Raw genomic sequence first — 17,470 nt, 5'->3', positions numbered from 1 at the left:
CTGCCTTACCTCGTATTACCTGCACAGGCAAAAGGAACAAAATGGTTGGTCTCCTCCCCTCCCCCAGGCCACAATGCCAGTAAATTGTTCTTTCAGACACTATTCTGTGCTTGTGGATGATATAGTCTAGAAAACATTCTTTAAAATCCAACATCAAGAGAGACAAAGTCTGATGTTATTTATTTAGAAACCCTCGCTCAGATACACAACAGCATACAAAAAAGGAAGAACAATTAAAGAAGACTAAAGACAAGATTATTCAAAGTAAACACACAACAAGTAAGTCCTTACAGTAATGAGACCTCACAGGACAGGTCATGGATACATAACCTGGGACCCAAGGTCTGGTTTTCAAGGCAATAATTATGCAAATGAACCCACCTGTTAGATCAAATGCATGCAAAACATATACATTTCTGCATTCTTTTTTAGTCCGAGACAAATTACATCAGTATATTAATTGAAGGACAATAATATACAACATTTGTCTGTGGCTATCCTGAAAGCCACAGGTAAGAGTTAGAATTGGGGGGGGGGGGGGGGTATGGAATCAACAAGAGAGCATTGGCCTTGCAGGAATGATGCAGCAGAAGGAAGAATGGATCAACACAGGCAGTATTCATAAAACAGAATCCTTCCTTATTACTGAAAAGGGAAATATTTATAGTAAGCCTATTAAACCTACAGTAGGTGTTTTAAATCAACACAGTGACTGGAAAAGTTAAAGGAACTTTTTTTTGTTTGTTTGTGCCTTTTTCCTTCTGCTCGGGCAAATAAATCTCATGCATATTCATTGTGGAAATCCTGAAAACCCGACTGGATTGTGGCCCTCGAGGACTGAGGTTGCCCACCCTGCTCTAAAGTAACCACAGAGATATCTATATTTAGAGTAGGTGTGCATGGTTTCCACTTTTCCGTGAACCGGGCATGCTACCTTGCACTGGACACTAATGTATTTCCTCAAACACAAGAGTCCCATATTTCTATGCACAAAAAGTGATAACATATAGTGCAGATTTCACAACTAATCACTTAACTGCTACCTCCCAAACTGTAATCACTAATGACTTAGGCATGGTTAAAAAAAAAAAAACAACAACCAACCCCCCCCCCCCCCTACAGATTCATAACAGTCTATTTACATCCTCAGCTGTCATTCTTGAAAAAATATGAGCATTTATTCCATATTTGAAAGCAGATTTTGTACATAGAAAAAAAAATTCAATACAAACATTTGAAAGACAGGCATCCACTATATAAAGAGAGGAATGATTTCACTGTGTGAGGAATAGATAAACATTTTTAATTCTGGATCAGCCATTGTACTGTAGAGTTCCATTAACCATATTGATCCTGATTAAAATTGTAGTCTTTGAAGGCTGTTTGAAAGACCACAATAATATAACTCAAAGGTTTTGTCTTCCAATGGCTCTAAGAACTTTTGTCTCTTGTACGAATTTAAAAATATAGTGTTAAAATAAAATTGCAACTCAATGAGCTGTTTCACATCTGTAGTGCGTAACCTGTTGATTCTGCATTCGACAATATTCGGGATCTAACAGTGGCCCAATCCAACTAAACTGAGCTAATGCAGGCATCATAAGTTTCACAACAAAAAAATACAAGATGAACATTTGGTGCTAATTTTATAACGTAATACTTATGTGGAAAGTCCAAAAAGATGCCTATTTTATGAAGATCACACAGAGGATTCTTTGCCTTTGTAAAACAGGCTCCCACTCAAACGACGATTTCCACTAGTGTGCAAAATGTTTTCAAGCAATTTGTGTGTTTATTCTATGCATATGCCCATAATACACCCCCGGTACCCCCTATGCATAGTGCAAATCAGCGGGCACTCTCTCGCCGATGCACATATTCAACTGTGTAATTTTCCAACAGCCCGTTTGGTAGATAGGGATAAAGAAAATGTCTCGGAACTGTAGCCCAGCTTTCCAAATAACGCTCAAAAGGTACAATAAGCCCCTAACCCATTGAGCTTACAGGCAATAATTTTATAAAGATTTTTCAGTATGCAAAACTGTTTGTATACATATATACATGAGTGCCACAAATGGGCAACACGGGGGGGGGGGGGGTGTAGTTTGGGTAAAGCGGAAGCAAAGTTGCAATGTTCTCTTGTATTTTCCAAAATATGTGGGTACACAAGTGTTGGATGCTTGGAATGCCCTCCCGCGGGAGGTGGTGGAGATGAAAACGGTAACGGAATTCAAACATGCGTGGGATAAACATAAAGGAATCCTGTTCAGAAGGATGGGATCCACAGAAGCTTAGTCAAGATTGGGTGGCGGAGCCGGTGGTGGGAGGTGGGGCTAATGGTTGGGAGGCGGGGCTAGTGCTGGGCAGACTTCTACGGTCTGTGCCCTGAAAATGGCAGATACAAATCAAGGTCAGGTATACACATAAAGCAGCACATATGAATTTATCTTGTTGGGCAGACTGGATGGACCGTGCAGGTCTTTCTCTGCCGTCATCTACTATGTTACTACGTAAAGTATGAACACACATTAACACCAACTTTGAAGCAGCTGTAAATTTATGGTGTGGAGGAGCAGCCTAGTGGTTACAGCAACAGGCTGACAACCAGGGAAGCCAGGGTTCAAATCTAACGGATGCAGTCATCTAATCCTCCACTGCCTTAACTGCGCATAAATATATATCTCTCGGTCAAAGTGGGTATAGTGTCCAACTTGAACAAATTCAATTTTAAAATTTGGAGATACATATTTATGCACTCCATCATCAGTTGATATAAAGCTGAGCACTCATCAATTGACCCCTGAGGAAGGCTTTTGTAGCCGAAACACGGACCGTGTAGGGTCCAAATAAAGTTGTTTTTGGAGCATCTTATCCTGGTGTTTGGACTGATCTCTTGGACTTGGTTCTTTCCCACCCTTTTTTTGTTGTATTCAATAAATAGATACAATGTTGCTCCTTATAAATTTAAATACCTCTTACAATCACCATCCTCCCACCCCCTTCTACTAATTCTCCATTGTATATCGGACATTGTTTGCTGTTTCAGCTACCAACGCTGAAGCAATGGTGCCTGAAGTCTCTTGTTGCAATCCTGGATTTATGTTCATTCAAATGTAAAGCTTATGGGCGACTACTCCTGGCCACATAACCTCAATTACAAGAGCGCATATAATAACACAAACTACCTCAGATGATGAATAGGTAATATATTTGGCATCTTTTTTGAGGATCCTCCCTCAGTATAGTTGATACCATTGGCATCTACCACATTTCTAAAGACTTAATACCTCTTCCACTCCATATATGAGTCTGACCACAAGTGGTCCATGCCATGATAATATCACAACTAGACTACTGTAATGCTCTGTACATTTGGCGAACCAAAAAGAGTTTGAATCAACTCCAACTAATTCAGAATGCTGCAGCACAACCGATAGAAGGCGGCAAGAGGTATGACCACATCACATCATTCCTGCAAAAGCTACAAAGGCTACCAGTACCTTACAGGGTTAAATTTAAAACTCTTATGTTTGATTTTCAAGGTTCTAAGACAAAATGGGCCAGAGTACTTCAAGAATAAGTTAGCTCTATATATACCTTTAAGCCCTCTAAGGCCCTCTCAAGGATCATCACTATCTGTACCTTCGTCAAAAGAAACTGAACGATGTAATACCCACCAGCGAACCTTCTCAGGAGTAGTCCCCACACTCTGGAATTTACTGCCAGAGAGGCAACATATTACTCGAGACTACCTCTACTTCAGGAAGCAGGTGAAAGCCTGGCTCTTCTCCCAAGCCTTTAATACATAGGGTAACTCTATCCACTCATTCTGCACTTAGACTAGTTGCTACACACACTGTAACTTAGATCAGTTCCTTATCTCTTGCTTAACTATACAAAGAACTTGCCTTGAGTTTAGCTAACCATCAAATTATCCCAACTGACTCTGTACCATGCATCTTGTTCCCATCATATATCTGCTCTTGGTCCATCAGCTATATAGTAAGCTGTATTGAAGAAAATCTTTAGCATCACATCTCTGTTAGTTGAATGTTCTAATGATGCTTATTAGGTGTATACTAACACTGTATTATATCTCTGCTATTTGAATTCCAGTGCTGTTAAATGTGTATATTTTTGATACTGTTTCACGGTAGTTCTATTATTAGGTTTCAATTTACTGTTTTCAGGTTTACCCCATTTATTCTGTTTATGTTTATTCTTGGTTATTTTACTATTGTTGTGCTGTTAAGAAAATTGTAAGTTTTATGTTAAACTGTACCTGCTGTACACCGGCTTGGGTGAATCTCTTCATAAAGCTGGTAAATAAATCCCAATAAATAAATATTCTTACATGAAAGATACAGTGTCTGATATGTGATGAAGGATTATAGACAATGTAGTGGTAATTGAGATATTTATCATAAGGGAAAGTGGATGGAATTTGATAGATCGATCACCTTTCTGTGGTTCTAATCACAGCAGTTTACATATTATATACAGGTACTTCTTTTGTACCTGGGGCAACGAAGGGTTAAGCGAGTTGCTTAGAGTCACAAGGAGCAACATTGGGTCTCCAGTATCTATTGAATACCATCATGTTAGAAGGTTTCAATAAGGAAGTGATGTGGAAGGCACCTGTCTAGCCCACCTTTGCAACTGGCTGAAGGAACATGCGCCTTTATAAATGTGACAGAGCATGTGGAATCTGGGAGATGAAGCAACTTGTCCAAGGTCACTATGAACCCCGAGCGTACCTGATTCTTCGCCTATTGCTGTAAACATCATGCCACTTTCCCTCACAACTTTTCATACATAGACATATAGAGAGGAATCAGAAAATTGATTTACTATACAACAGTAACGCTAGTTACATTGAAAGCAGGTCATTAGTACAGAGATTCAGTGAACTAGAATGGTGCAATGTACCCTGTAAAATACGACAAGTTACCACACTAACATTCCAACCCTTGTAGATTTTTTTTTTAAATGGGCCTTTGGAGCCATTATATTTTAATTAATGTTATTTTTTGGAGCTGAACACAACATTATTTCCAAATCGAACACTGTTTAACTTGCAAAATACCCCCATCAGACCACAGGTCCATTGGTTTGCTAAAATTCAATACTCTTGTGATATTTTTAATTTTCTTTGCTAATAAGTTTTGTTGTTGTTCATCAATGAACTGAACAGACAGCATCTCCCGTTCAAGTACTGGTATCTCTCTATCCAACGTGAAACTCTTTCTAGCAGGAGGATTACGTGCACAAGTTCTTTCTGTCCTGGTGACTGGACGTCCATCATGTCCACTTCTGCCAGACAGACATCGAGAACACCAGCACAGAGCGGCAACCTCTGCTTTCTTCCATTTCCTTAGATATGACTTCTTTTCCTTATTACAGGCCATGTCCCATACAGTCTCTGTTATTGTCACATCCTCTCCTCTCTTTGCTGGAAGTTGAGACCAAATGCAAACGCACCTAGCCAACTGTGCTAAGGATGCTGGCCTAGTCCTCAGGAATTGGTGTATTGCAATTTCCGTGCAGTATCTTGATGTGGCCCTCACACCTGTAATAAAAATCAAAAACCTCACGGTACCCGTGGTCCCGCCACCAGGTACAGAGCTGCCTGTTCCAAACGCAATCCAAGATATGAAACAGCTCCGCATGCTCCATTCCAATCGTGGTAAAGAAGTCCTGGTCTCCCAGGTGACCTCTGAAGTGATACTTCTCCGTCAGCCTCTGCACCTCACTGGGTTCCAGTAACTGGTTGTAGAGTTTGGACTGGCGCATGGCTTCCAGGTTCAGCAGGATAACGCCGCTGTTAAACCCGGGCAGGCCGTCAGGAGGTGGACTACCAACTTTGCTGTCTGGATTTTCTCGGCGATACTGCCAAAACGTGTGTCTGGGAAGGAAAAGGAAAAGACCACAAGTGTTTTAGATATCTTACTGGAAAACATTGCTAAATATAATTTATTAATTTGTTCAGCATTTCTAAACATTTCGGTGAATGATACTTACAGGCGTTTCTGCCCGGTCTGTGTGACAGCAAAACAAATTAAGTTAATTAAACTAGTCACTACAAAAGACACAATGAACATAACAGCAACGCAGTAACCAAAGATTCGACCACGAGTCTTTCTACAAGTCTATGGGTGTCTAAGGCCATCTTATGCTTTCATGGTACCCTTATTTCTATATGCATCTTTGTGTGCTGTTCTTCATAGTAACATAGTAACATAGTAGATGACGGCAGAAAAAGACCTGCATGGTCCATCCAGTCTGCCCAACAAGATAAATTCATATGTGCTACTTTATATTTGTACCTGTCCTCTTCAGGGCACAGACCGTATAAGTCTGGCTAGCACTATCCTCGTCTCCCAATCACCAGCCCCGCTTCCCACCACCAGCTCTGGCACAGACTGTATAAAAGTCTGCCCAGCACTTTCCCCGCCTCCCAACCACCAGTCCCGCCTCCCAACCACCAGCTCTGGCACAGACTGTATAAGTCTGCCCAGCACTATCCCCGCCTCCCAACTACCAGTCCCGCCTCCTACCACCAGCTCTGGCACAGACCGTATAAGTCTGCCCAGCACTATCCCCGCCTCCCACCACCGGCTCTGCCACCTAAACTCGGCTAAGCTCCCAAGACTACATTCCTTCTGAACAGGATTCCTTTATGTTTATCCCACGCATGTTTGAATTCTGTTACTGTTTTCATCTCCACCACCTCCCGCGGGAGGGCATTTCAAGTATCCACCACTTTCTCCATGAAAAAGTACTTCCTGACATTTTTCCTGAGTCTGCCCCCCTTCAATCTCATTTCATGTCCTCTCGCTCTACCGCCTTCGCATCTCCGGAAAAGATTAGTTTGCGGATTAATACCTGGTTTTCTATCCATCAACCAATTCCTATTCCTCAACAGAACGTTGCCTCCATCCCATGGCTTTTTAATTTTACTCTCGAGTCTGTCATGAGGTACTTTGTCAAAAACTTTCTAAAAAATCCAGATACACTACATCAACTGGCTCACATTTATCCACATGGTTATTCACACCTTCAAAGAAATGAAGCAAATTGGTGAGGCAAGACTTCCCTTGGCTGAATCCATCCCATTACACCATGTTTGTCTTTGTGTTCTGTAATTTTATTGTTTATAATAGTTTCCACTATTTTGTCTGGCACTGAAGTCTGTAATTTCCCAAATCACCCCGGAACCCTTTTTAAAAATCAGCGTTACACTGGCCATTCTCCAATCTACAGGTACTATGAATGATTTTAATGACAGATTTTAATGACACTCCTCCCCGTGAACTCCATTCGCTGGGTAAATGTCTCCTGTCGTCCCCCTTCTCCCCCACTGCTAACTCCCGGCTCCGTTCCTTCTATCTCGCTGCTCCCTATGCCTGGAATAGACTCCCTGAGCCGGTACGTCAGGCTCAGTCTCTGGCTGTCTTCAAGTCTAGGCTTAACGCCCACCTCTTTGCTACTGCTTTCGACTCCTAACCATGACTCTCTTACTCAACACCCTCACTTATCACCCCCTACCGCTGCAATTTCCCCACCCCTAGCTGTCTGTTCCGTCTGTCCAATTTAGATTGTAAGCTCTGTTGAGCAGGGACTGTCTTTTCATGTTCATTTGTACAGTGCTGCGTAAGTCTAGTAGCGCTATAGAAATGCTAAATAGTAGTAGTAGTAGTCCAGACTAATCATCATGTTAATAGACATTTCCTGGACTGCCTCTCCTCTGTCTAATTATTTCAGAGGTACAACCTCTGGCTGGGATATAATGCTCCAAATGGGGTTTCACCAGTGACCGATGGAGGCATTTTGACCTCTCAGTTTCTACTGGTTGTGCCTCTCCCAGTGCAACCTAGCATTTCTCTGAAGCTACCAACTGCCTGATCACAGGGATTAAAGATCACCTGAGGCCTGTGCATCTGTCCCTCACCCCCACCTTGCCTAACTCATTGGATTCATCTCCCCAAGTGCATCAACTTTGTATTTCTTAGCTGCCAAACTTTCAACCACTCCTCAGTATTTCTCAGGCCGCTCTTCATTCCACCTACTCCCTCAGGGCAGTTAAAGAGATCTTGACACCTAACAGCTCTGCTAAATCACTCCGATATGCCAAAACTAAATTAACATATGTTGATGCAAACATTTCACTTTCTCAAAGTCTGTTCTCTCCTTAGTTTAGAAAACATAATACCCCAGGCTGATTAGAGCATACAACCAGACAGCAGCTTATCCTGTCCTTCCTGTACGGAAGCAAAGCACAGTTAGCTGGCTCCAACACTTTTGTATTCTGAACCAGTGTCACCTCTGCCATAAAAACAACAAGTTTTGCTGCCCTGGCTAAACAATAGAAAGCCCCATTGTACTCAATGAAAATATAAGCATTCTCACTATGTGTGAAACCAGGACAGTCTATTTCATGTATTAAAAACTTATGTACGGCCATAATGGCTTACGGTCATTCACAGAGGCTTGCAATATATATATAAATACAATGAAACCATCCAAACCAGCTAATAATAAAACTCTATTTCACTCATCCTCCACAGAAAGTAAAACTCGCTTATGCAGCCCTGTTCTGGCTAAGAGGCATCATGATGCAGTCTCAAAAGGAAAGGTACATACTAGACCCTCCAACCTTAACATGGAAACAGCAACACCACTGTGGCACTATTGTACATGTCAAAACACACAGGAGTGGAAGAACGCCAGGTCCAAAGAGACCAATCCAGAAGACACAGAAGAACACCAAAACAAACTTTATTGGGACCCCACACGGTCCGTGTTTCGGCTACACTGCCTTCATCAGGGGTCACCGGCTTGACGTATACGGATTTGGCCTCTAACGCGAACTGTGGACTGCACCACGCTGTTTACGTGCTCTTCATTTTGAGAGATTAAGAAGCCAAATCTGTATACGTCAAGCCGTTGACCCCTGATGAAGGCTGCGTAGCCGAAACACAGACCGTGTAGGGTCCCAATAAACTTTGTTTTGGTGCTTTTACTTCTGTGTCTTCTGGATTGGTCTCTTTGGGCCTGGCGTTCTTCCACTCCTGTGTGTTTTGACGTTCTTGGTTTGTGTTTGTTTGTTCTGGCTAAGAGGCATCATGATGCAGTCTCAAAAGGAAAGGTACATACTAGACCCTCCAAAACATGGAAACAGCACTGTGGCACTATTGTACATGTCAAAACACATAGGAGTGGAAGAACGCCGGGTCCAAAGAGACCAATCCAGAAGACAAAGAAGAACACCAAAACAAACTTTATTGGGACCCTACACAGTCCGTGTTTCGGCTACACAGCCTTCATCAGGGGTCAACGGCTTGACGTATACGGATTTGGCATCTAACGCGAACTGTGGACTGCACCACGCTGTTTATGTGCTCTTCATTTTGAGAGATTAAGAAGCCAAATCCGTATACGTCAAGCCGTTGACCCCTGATGAAGGCCGTGTAGCCGAAACACGGACCGTGTAGGGTCCCAATAAATTTTGTTTTGGTGCTCTTACTTCTGTGTCTTCTGGATTGGTCTCTTTGGACCTGGCGTTCTTCCACTCCTGTGTGTTTTGACGTTCTTGGTTTGTTTGTGGAAGTATTGGACCTCCTTTTTTTTTTCGGTTTTCCAACTATTGTACATGTGTCACATCTGGATCCAAACTGGAAGAACAGGCCTGCTCAGACTGACAGATGACCTAGTGCTTTGAAGGTAAGCAAACAGAAAAGAGCAAAGGGACCTCATTTCCACCCTAAGCATAGTTTAAACATGAGCCAGTATTAGTTGTATTTAGTACAACCCCCCCCCCCCCCCCAAAAAAAAAACCAAAAAACCACCAGCTCCTCAAAGCAGGGGCGTAGCCAGACACCCAAATTTGGGTTGGCCTGGGCCCAAGATGGGTGGGCAAAACTCCGCCTTGTCCCACAAGTGATTTCTCTCCCTCTCTTGCCTACATCCATATGGTCTCTCAAACATCCGCCCTTCCCTGAATACCTTTTAAATAGCAGATTTTCACCAACAGCGAGCAGCAACTAATACACACTGCTCATGCTGGCCCCACAGCCTTTCCTCTGATGCAACTTCCTGTTTCTGCATAGGCGGGAATACATCAGAGGGAAGGCTGCGGGGCCGGTGCGAACAGTATGTATCAGTCGCTGCTCGCTGCAGGCAAAGATCTGCTATTTAAAAGGTATGCAGGAGGGACAGTTGGGAGTTTTCGACTGGTGGGGGGCTTGGGAATCCCTGCCAGCCACATTATAGATGTGTTGCTACTGGGTGGGCCTGAACGCAAAGTGGATGGGCCTGGGCCCACCCAAGCCCACCCTTGGCTACGCCACTGCCTCAAAGACAACTAGGAGTCTAACACAAAGCAACGTTTTTACTGGCGAATACAGCGCATCAGCTGTTTTAAAGGGGTGTTGCCCATTTCTGTAACTAGGGTGCATGCTTGGTACGGTGCCATTCCAATGTTAGCCTAGGGGGCCAGCATCAGAGGTTCACTCCTGGGTAGCTGGTTCAGTGGCGTAGCCAAGGGTGGGCCTAGGCCCATCCACTTTGAGCTCAGGTCCACCCAGTAGCAGCAAACCTATGATGTGGCTGACAGGGATCCCCCAAGCCCCACCAGCCGAAAACTCCCAACAACTGTCCCTCCTACGTATCTTATAAATAGCAGACCTTCACCCGCAGCGAGCAGCGACTGATACTGCTTTCACCGGCCCCACAGCCTTCCCTCTGACGTATTCCCGCCTATGCGGAAACAAGAATGTGCATCAGAGAGAAGGCTGTGGGGCCAACATGAGCAGTGTGTATTAGTTGCTGCCAGTGAAAATCTGCTAGTGAGAGACCATATGGCATGCAGGCAGTGGCGTAGGAAGGGGGGGGGGCGGTGGGGCGGTCCGCCCCGGGTGCACGCTGCTGGGGGGTGTCGGCACCTCGCTGGTTCCTTGCTCTCTCTGCCCCAGAACAGGTTACTTCCTGTTCCGGGGCAGAGAGAGCAAGGAACCAGCGAGGCGCCGACACCCCCCCCCCACCGGCGTGCTCTCGGCGGATTGGCCCTCCCACCCGCCCCTCACCGCCTTCCAGGTATGTTCTCGCGGGCGGGGGGGGGGGGGTGTTGCGCTACGGAGGAGGGGGGGGGTGCGAAGCGGCGACCCGCCCCGGGTGTCAGCTGCCCTCGCGACGCCACTGCATGCAGGTGAGAGAGGGAGAGACCAAATCATTTGTGGGACAAGGCGGAGTTCTTCTGCCCACCCATCTTGGGCCCAGGCCCACCCAAAACTGGGTGTCTGGCTATGCCCCTGAGCTGGTTTCATGAGCACTACTGCTGTATTACTTCACTCCTGCATTTCCCCCTGATTAAGTGGAGCTGCCTGTTCTGACCTTCGGGCAATCTCGAGTAGCAACTCCCTTTTATTATTTTCACTGTCGTTGTGTGGTATTTTGGCACTTTCCCGCCCTCCTGATGTGTTCTAGTTATTTAATATGTTTGTAGGATGCTTTTCTTTGCTTAACTTATTTTCTTTATATTGGAATGTTAGGTCCGATCGTTCTTCCCAAATCTCATCTTCCTTTCATTTAACTGTGTAAACCGCTTAGATATTTTAAGGTTGGTGGTACATCAAATAAAGATGACCCCTGAAATATTGGAGGGGCACCACATAGTAACATAGTAGATGACGGCAGAAAAAGACCTGCACGGTCCATCCAGTCTGCCCAACAAGACAACATATGTGTAAACCTTACCTTGATTTGTACCTGCCTTGTTCAGGGCACAGACCGTACAAGTCTGCCCAGCAGTACTTCCCGCCTCCCAACCACCAGTCCCACCTCCCATCACCGGCTTTGGCACAGACCGTATAAGTCTGCCCTCCACTGTCCTCGCCTCCCAACCACCAACCCCTCTTCCCCCCCACCTGCTCCGCCACCCACATCCAGTGACTGTCCCAGGGCCATCTTTTGCTGTGATTAACTCTGCTCTTTCTTATATGTAGGAGCTTCTGATGAGTGTGTGTTTGGGAAGAATGAATGGCTACAATGAACAATAAGCATTTATTTCAGCTGGAAATGAAAAAGAACCAGAATTTAGAAAAAAAATATATATATATGGAGTGGCCTAGTGGTTAGGGTGGTGGACTTTGGTCCTGGGGAACTGAGGAGGAACTGAGTTTGATTCCCACTTCAGGCACAGGCAGCTCCTTGTGACTCTGGGCAAGTCACTTAACCCTCCATTGCCCCATGAAAGCCGCATTGAGCCTGCCATGAGTGGGAAAGCGCAGGGTACAAATGTAACAAAAATAAAATAGATACTATTGGAGATTCTACATGGAATGTTGCTACTATTGGAGGTTCTACATGGAATGTTGCTATTCCACTAGCAACATTCCATGTAGAAGGCTGCGCAGGCTTCTGTTTCTGTGAGTCTGACGTCCTGCACGTATGTGCAGGACGTCAGACTCACAGAAGCAGAAGCCTGCGCGGCCACATTGGTGACCTGCAAGGGCCGACTTCTGCTAGTGGAATAGCAACATTCCATGTAGAATCTCAAATAGTAGCAACAGTGGAGGAGTGGCCTAGTGGTTAGGGTGGTGGACTTTGGTCCAGGGGAACTGAGGAACTGAGTTCGATTCCCACTTCAGGCACAGGCAGCTCCTTGTGACTCTGGGCAAGACACTTAACCCTCCATTGCCCCATGTAAGCCGCATTGAGCCTGCCATGAGTGGGAAAGCGCAGGGTACAAATGTAACAAAAATAAATTTTCAAGCCAATACCATCCTGTTCATTCTGCTTGTGAACACATTCAGATTAGAAAGCAAGCTATACGAGACGCTGTATGTCTTGGTCACAAAACATTAACTGAGGTGCGGAAAAAGGTTCCATGCTTTCAGCGGCCAAAATACACATTCCAGGACAGCAAATATGCAAGCCTGTGGCAGGGGCATGTTTTCTTTCCTGCCGATGTTATTTGCAGGTGCACTGCTGATAATGCCTTGCTCTTCCTCCCTCTGCTACTGCTGAAGTGAAACAATGAGCTGCTGAGTTCTCCAACAAACAGATGATTTCAGATCTGTAATTACTCAGGAAAGCTGGAGAGTGTGGGGATAGTGCTGAGCAAACCCATGCAATTTGAAGCTTCTCACTTCTACTACTACTTAACATTTCTAGAGTGCTACTAGGGTTACGCAGCGCTGTACAATTTAACAAAGAGAGACAGTCCCTGCTCAAAGAGCTTACAATCTAATAGACAAGTGAACGGTCGGTCCGATAGGGGCAGTCAAATTGGGGCAGTCTGGATTCACTGAACGGTAAGGGTTAGGTGCCGAACGCAGCATTGAAGAGGTGGGCTTTAAGCAAAGACTTGAAGACGGGCAGGGAGGGGGCTTGGCGTAAGGGCTCAGGAAGGTTGTTCCAAGCATAGGGTGAGGCGAGGCAGAATGAGCGGAGCCTGGAGTTGGCGGTGGTGGAGAAGGGTACAGAGAGGAGGGATTTGTCCTGTGAACGGAGGTTTCGGGCGGGAACGTAAGGGGAGATGAGGGTAGAAAGGTAGTGAGGGGCAGCAGACTGAGTGCATTTGTAGGTAAGAAGGAGAAGCTTGAATTGAATGCGGTATCTGATCGGAAGCCAGTGAAGTGACCTGAGGAGACTTCTGTCTTTTTAGACTTGGGTGGGTGGGGGGGCTTCAAAGGCTTAGTCTGGAACTACATTGGTAGATTAGGAGGTAATTCAGTGCATTTGCTCAGCTCCACATGGCCCGATTGTTGGCTGCCTGACAGCGTGTGCATACTTTAAATTCCCTGGGCCATCATGCAATTTTTGCAGGGTGCAGGAGTCAGGGCTTCCTCCCCCTCCCCCCGTTTCTCTCTCCTTTCTGCCTACCATGGCAGCACAGGCATCGAAATGAAGTGGGCCACAAAGGCCATGGCCCTACCACCTTTTTGCACACACATCATCGGCAACCAGAGAGATACAGAGGACAGGGATGAGCTTGCTTTGCTTGTCTCTCCTAAGCAAAAGGATTTTCTTCGGCCCCTGTGTGCAGCGTGCACTGTTTTTCCCCCTATCTGCGCATATATATATATATATATATATATATATATATATATATATATAATTTTTTTTAAACACTGCAGAATTGCTTACTGTATCAGAGGAAAGAAAAACCTTGTGATTTTATGAAAAACAATCCAGGAGCCCAGGAGCATCCTTAGGGAAAAGCCAGTTGTCATGAGATATACAGTACTGCTGTGCAAAAGATATAAATCACAGAAACAAACTTTTGGACGGGGTTGGTTTTTTTGGGGGGGGGAGGAGGGGAGGGTGCCAACATTTAGAAGGAAGGAGAACACACGTAATGACCAGAATAGTGCATACGGCTACGTGCAATTCCAAAACATGTTGGCACTTATTTTTATTAGGATTTATTTACCACCTTTTTGAAGGAATTCACTCAAGGCGGTGTACAGTAAGAAGAGATCAAACATGAGCAATAGGCAATTACAGCAGTCAAAATATTCAAAAACAATACAAAGTATGGCATGGTATACTATTTACAACAAAGAGAGTCCAAATCTCCCGTAAAAAAACACAAAGAAAACGGCAAAAACGGAAGATGTCCAGAAAGACCAAACTCAAATCACAGATGTAAAAAAGCCCAATTCGTTTATTAAGACCCTACACGGTCTGTGTTTCGGCCAGAGGGGCCTTCTTCAGGGGTCTACAAATTGGCATATACAGATATACTTCCAAAGGTTCTCACAATATAGGGTTCACGCGTCGCTTGGATAGTCCCAGGAGATGTGTCTCAATTTGTGAGAACCTTTCGAAGAATATCTGTATATGCCAATTTGTAGACCCCTGAAGAAGGCCCCTCTGGCCGAAACACGGACCGTGTAGGGTCTTAATAAACGAATTGGGCTTTTTTACATCTGTGATTTGAGTTTGGTCTTTCTGGACATCTTCCGTTTTTGTTGTTTTCTTCATGGTATACTATTTACAACTAATGATTCACTCAAGCTCATTTATTGTTAATCAGAAAATCAGAAAAAACACAGCTTCACACTTACTGTGTTATATATTAGGTGCACGACACGCTTCAACGCGAGTGAGCCGGTTCAATTTGGACTTTAGTTAAGTAACTGGCGTTTATCACGTGTCATATATTTGTAAAGGATATTGACATTCAAATTGGATAAACATTTAAACCTGTGGAATATTGGTCCATGAGACGCTTATAGATATGAAACACTGTGGAAGTACAAAATATTGATTATAGTGGAGTTGTTTTGGGCGATATGATGGTGCGCAGTACCTATGCTTTATAGTCAGTTTATTCTGGCTGGCTGGCTGGCTGGCGATACTGAAGCCTTTTTTTTCTCCACTTTTAAAGAAAGTAATTTAGCCACTGCTATTGCAGAGTTGAAGCGTGTCATGCACCTAATATATAACACAGTAAGTGTGAAGCTGTGTTTTTTTCCGATTTTCTGACATACTATTTACAACGTCAACACAATACGTAATAGAACATTATAGCTGATAGCAAAGGGTAAAGCAAAGCAGGGGCGTATCTGGACTCCGGTGGTAGGGGGGACCAGAGCCAGAGAGAGGGGGCACATTTTAGCCCCCCCCCCCCAACGCCGGCATTGCCAGAACCCCCCGCCATTGCCAGATCCCCCCACTGACTCTCCACCCTCCCCCCCCCGCCGCCAACCCTCCCCCGCTGCCGTTGCTTACCTTTGCTGGTGGGGGACCCCACCCCCCGCCAGCCGAGGTCCACTTGCCGCCTTTGCTGGGACGTCACACTCCGAACTGGATTGAACAGCTATCAACTACAGCATGGCCACGGAGGCCGAAGAAGAACTTTAAAGACTGTCGGGTCGGCTGGCGGGGGTTGGGGTCCCCCGCCAGCTGAAGAAATATCTTTAAAGGCGGCAAGCGGACCTCGGCTGGCGGGGGGTTGGGGTCCCCTGCCAGCAAAGGTAAACAACGGCAGCGGGGGAGGGTTGACGGCGGTAGGGGGGTCCAGGGCGAAATCTGCGGGGGCCCAGGCCCCTGTGGTCCCACGCAGATACACCCCTGAAGCAAAGATGTAACATATAGAAGGGTAAGAAAGTAGGAAGAATTAGAAAGTAAGGTGATTGATTTAAAGAAAGTTGCACAAGAGGTGAGAGAAATGGTTAAATGTTATCTCAATTTGAAGGCGGCCGTACAAATGGCAGACACACAGTTATGAGGTAAATTACAGAATATTATAAATTCTGTGCACTATTACCGTCTAGGTGCAAGCACTGAACATGAGCTGACCAGCCACAGAATTGCTGTAAGTGATTGGGTCTAAAACACAGGTGCATTTTGGATCTGTTACAATACAAAGGAAAGGCTCTTAATAGGTGTTCTCTAGTTTGACCCTTTCTAGACCTGCCCTGATTCCAATCTCACATCACTATGGTCACAAATAATAAAACACAGGTGGTTTACTTGCTGATTAAACAAATTTGATGGAAAAACCAGCTGTGCAAAAATCCATCTCTCCCCACTGGTTGCCATTTGCTCCTTAACCCAGGTTTCGGTCCTGTCGGAATCATCTTATCTTTACTTGGCCGAGTCAAAAGCTTTGAGACCTCCGCACTGTTTGACTTTTCCAAACAAAGCGTCACATTGTTTTTGGACCTTTGCCACTCACATTCCAGGGCAGCTGTCCTAAAATGTTCCGGTCAATACACACCATGTGTTCTTTTAGTCTGACTGGATAACAACTGGAATCCTAAACATTTGTCTTGAAAAATGTGACCGAAAGAGTGAAGTGGAAGATTCATGTGCACACTCATTGCTTTATGTCACTTTAAAAATGTTTTCAGAAAACAAGGTTCACTGATCGTGTGTGGGGTCAGTTCAGAAAGATGAATGCCAAGAACTAAGCAAAGCACCACGAATTAAAATATGAGAAATATCTTAAGTTGCTCCAGGCAGCTCCTAAGTACATAAGTAATGCCACACTGGGAAAAGACCAAGGGTCCATCAAGCCCAGCATCCTGTCCACGACAGCGGCCAATCCAGGCCAAGGGCACGTGGCAAGCTTCCCAAACTACAAACATTCTATACATGTTATTCCTGGAATTGTGGATTTTTCCCAAGTCCATTTAATAGTGGTTTATGGACTTGTCCTTTAGGAAACCATCTAACCCCTTTTTAAACTCTGCTAAGCTAACCGCCCTCACCACGTTCTCCGGCAACGAATTCCAGAGTTTAATTATGCGTTGGGTGAAGAAATTTTTCTCAGATTTGTTTTAAATTTACTACACTGAGTGAGGGTTCGGCAGAGTCTGCCCTTCGCAGGGGCTCCAGCCCACTCAGACCCAGAAGAACCCAGGCAAAGGGGCGTTACATATGCTAATTAGCGCAAAAATGCCCACACTGCCCCCTTGTGCAGGAAAATTAAATTGTAGTGCGTGGTTTGCATGTGCAC

The 17,470-nt window shown here is 44.9% G+C and overlaps 1 protein-coding gene across 2 annotated transcripts in view; it reads right to left on the bottom strand.

The window, feature by feature from the left end:
- Nucleotides 1-4,283: 4,283 nt before the first annotated feature.
- The window catches only part of LOC115478301 (xyloside xylosyltransferase 1-like), a 142,124-nt gene continuing 128,937 nt past the window's right edge, over nucleotides 4,284-17,470 (bottom strand). For both annotated transcript variants that reach the window (XM_030215599.1, XM_030215597.1), the window contains exon 4: nucleotides 4,284-5,905. In XM_030215599.1, coding sequence (XP_030071459.1) covers nucleotides 5,509-5,905 — 397 coding nt within the window. In that variant the 3' untranslated portion in view covers nucleotides 4,284-5,508. The remainder of the gene's footprint in view (nucleotides 5,906-17,470) is intronic.

The sequence above is a fragment of the Microcaecilia unicolor genome, chromosome 10, assembly GCF_901765095.1.
Source record: "Microcaecilia unicolor chromosome 10, aMicUni1.1, whole genome shotgun sequence".
In the NCBI taxonomy this organism is placed as follows: domain Eukaryota; kingdom Metazoa; phylum Chordata; class Amphibia; order Gymnophiona; family Siphonopidae; genus Microcaecilia; species Microcaecilia unicolor.
This window is presented reverse-complemented; position numbering and strand designations above follow the sequence as displayed.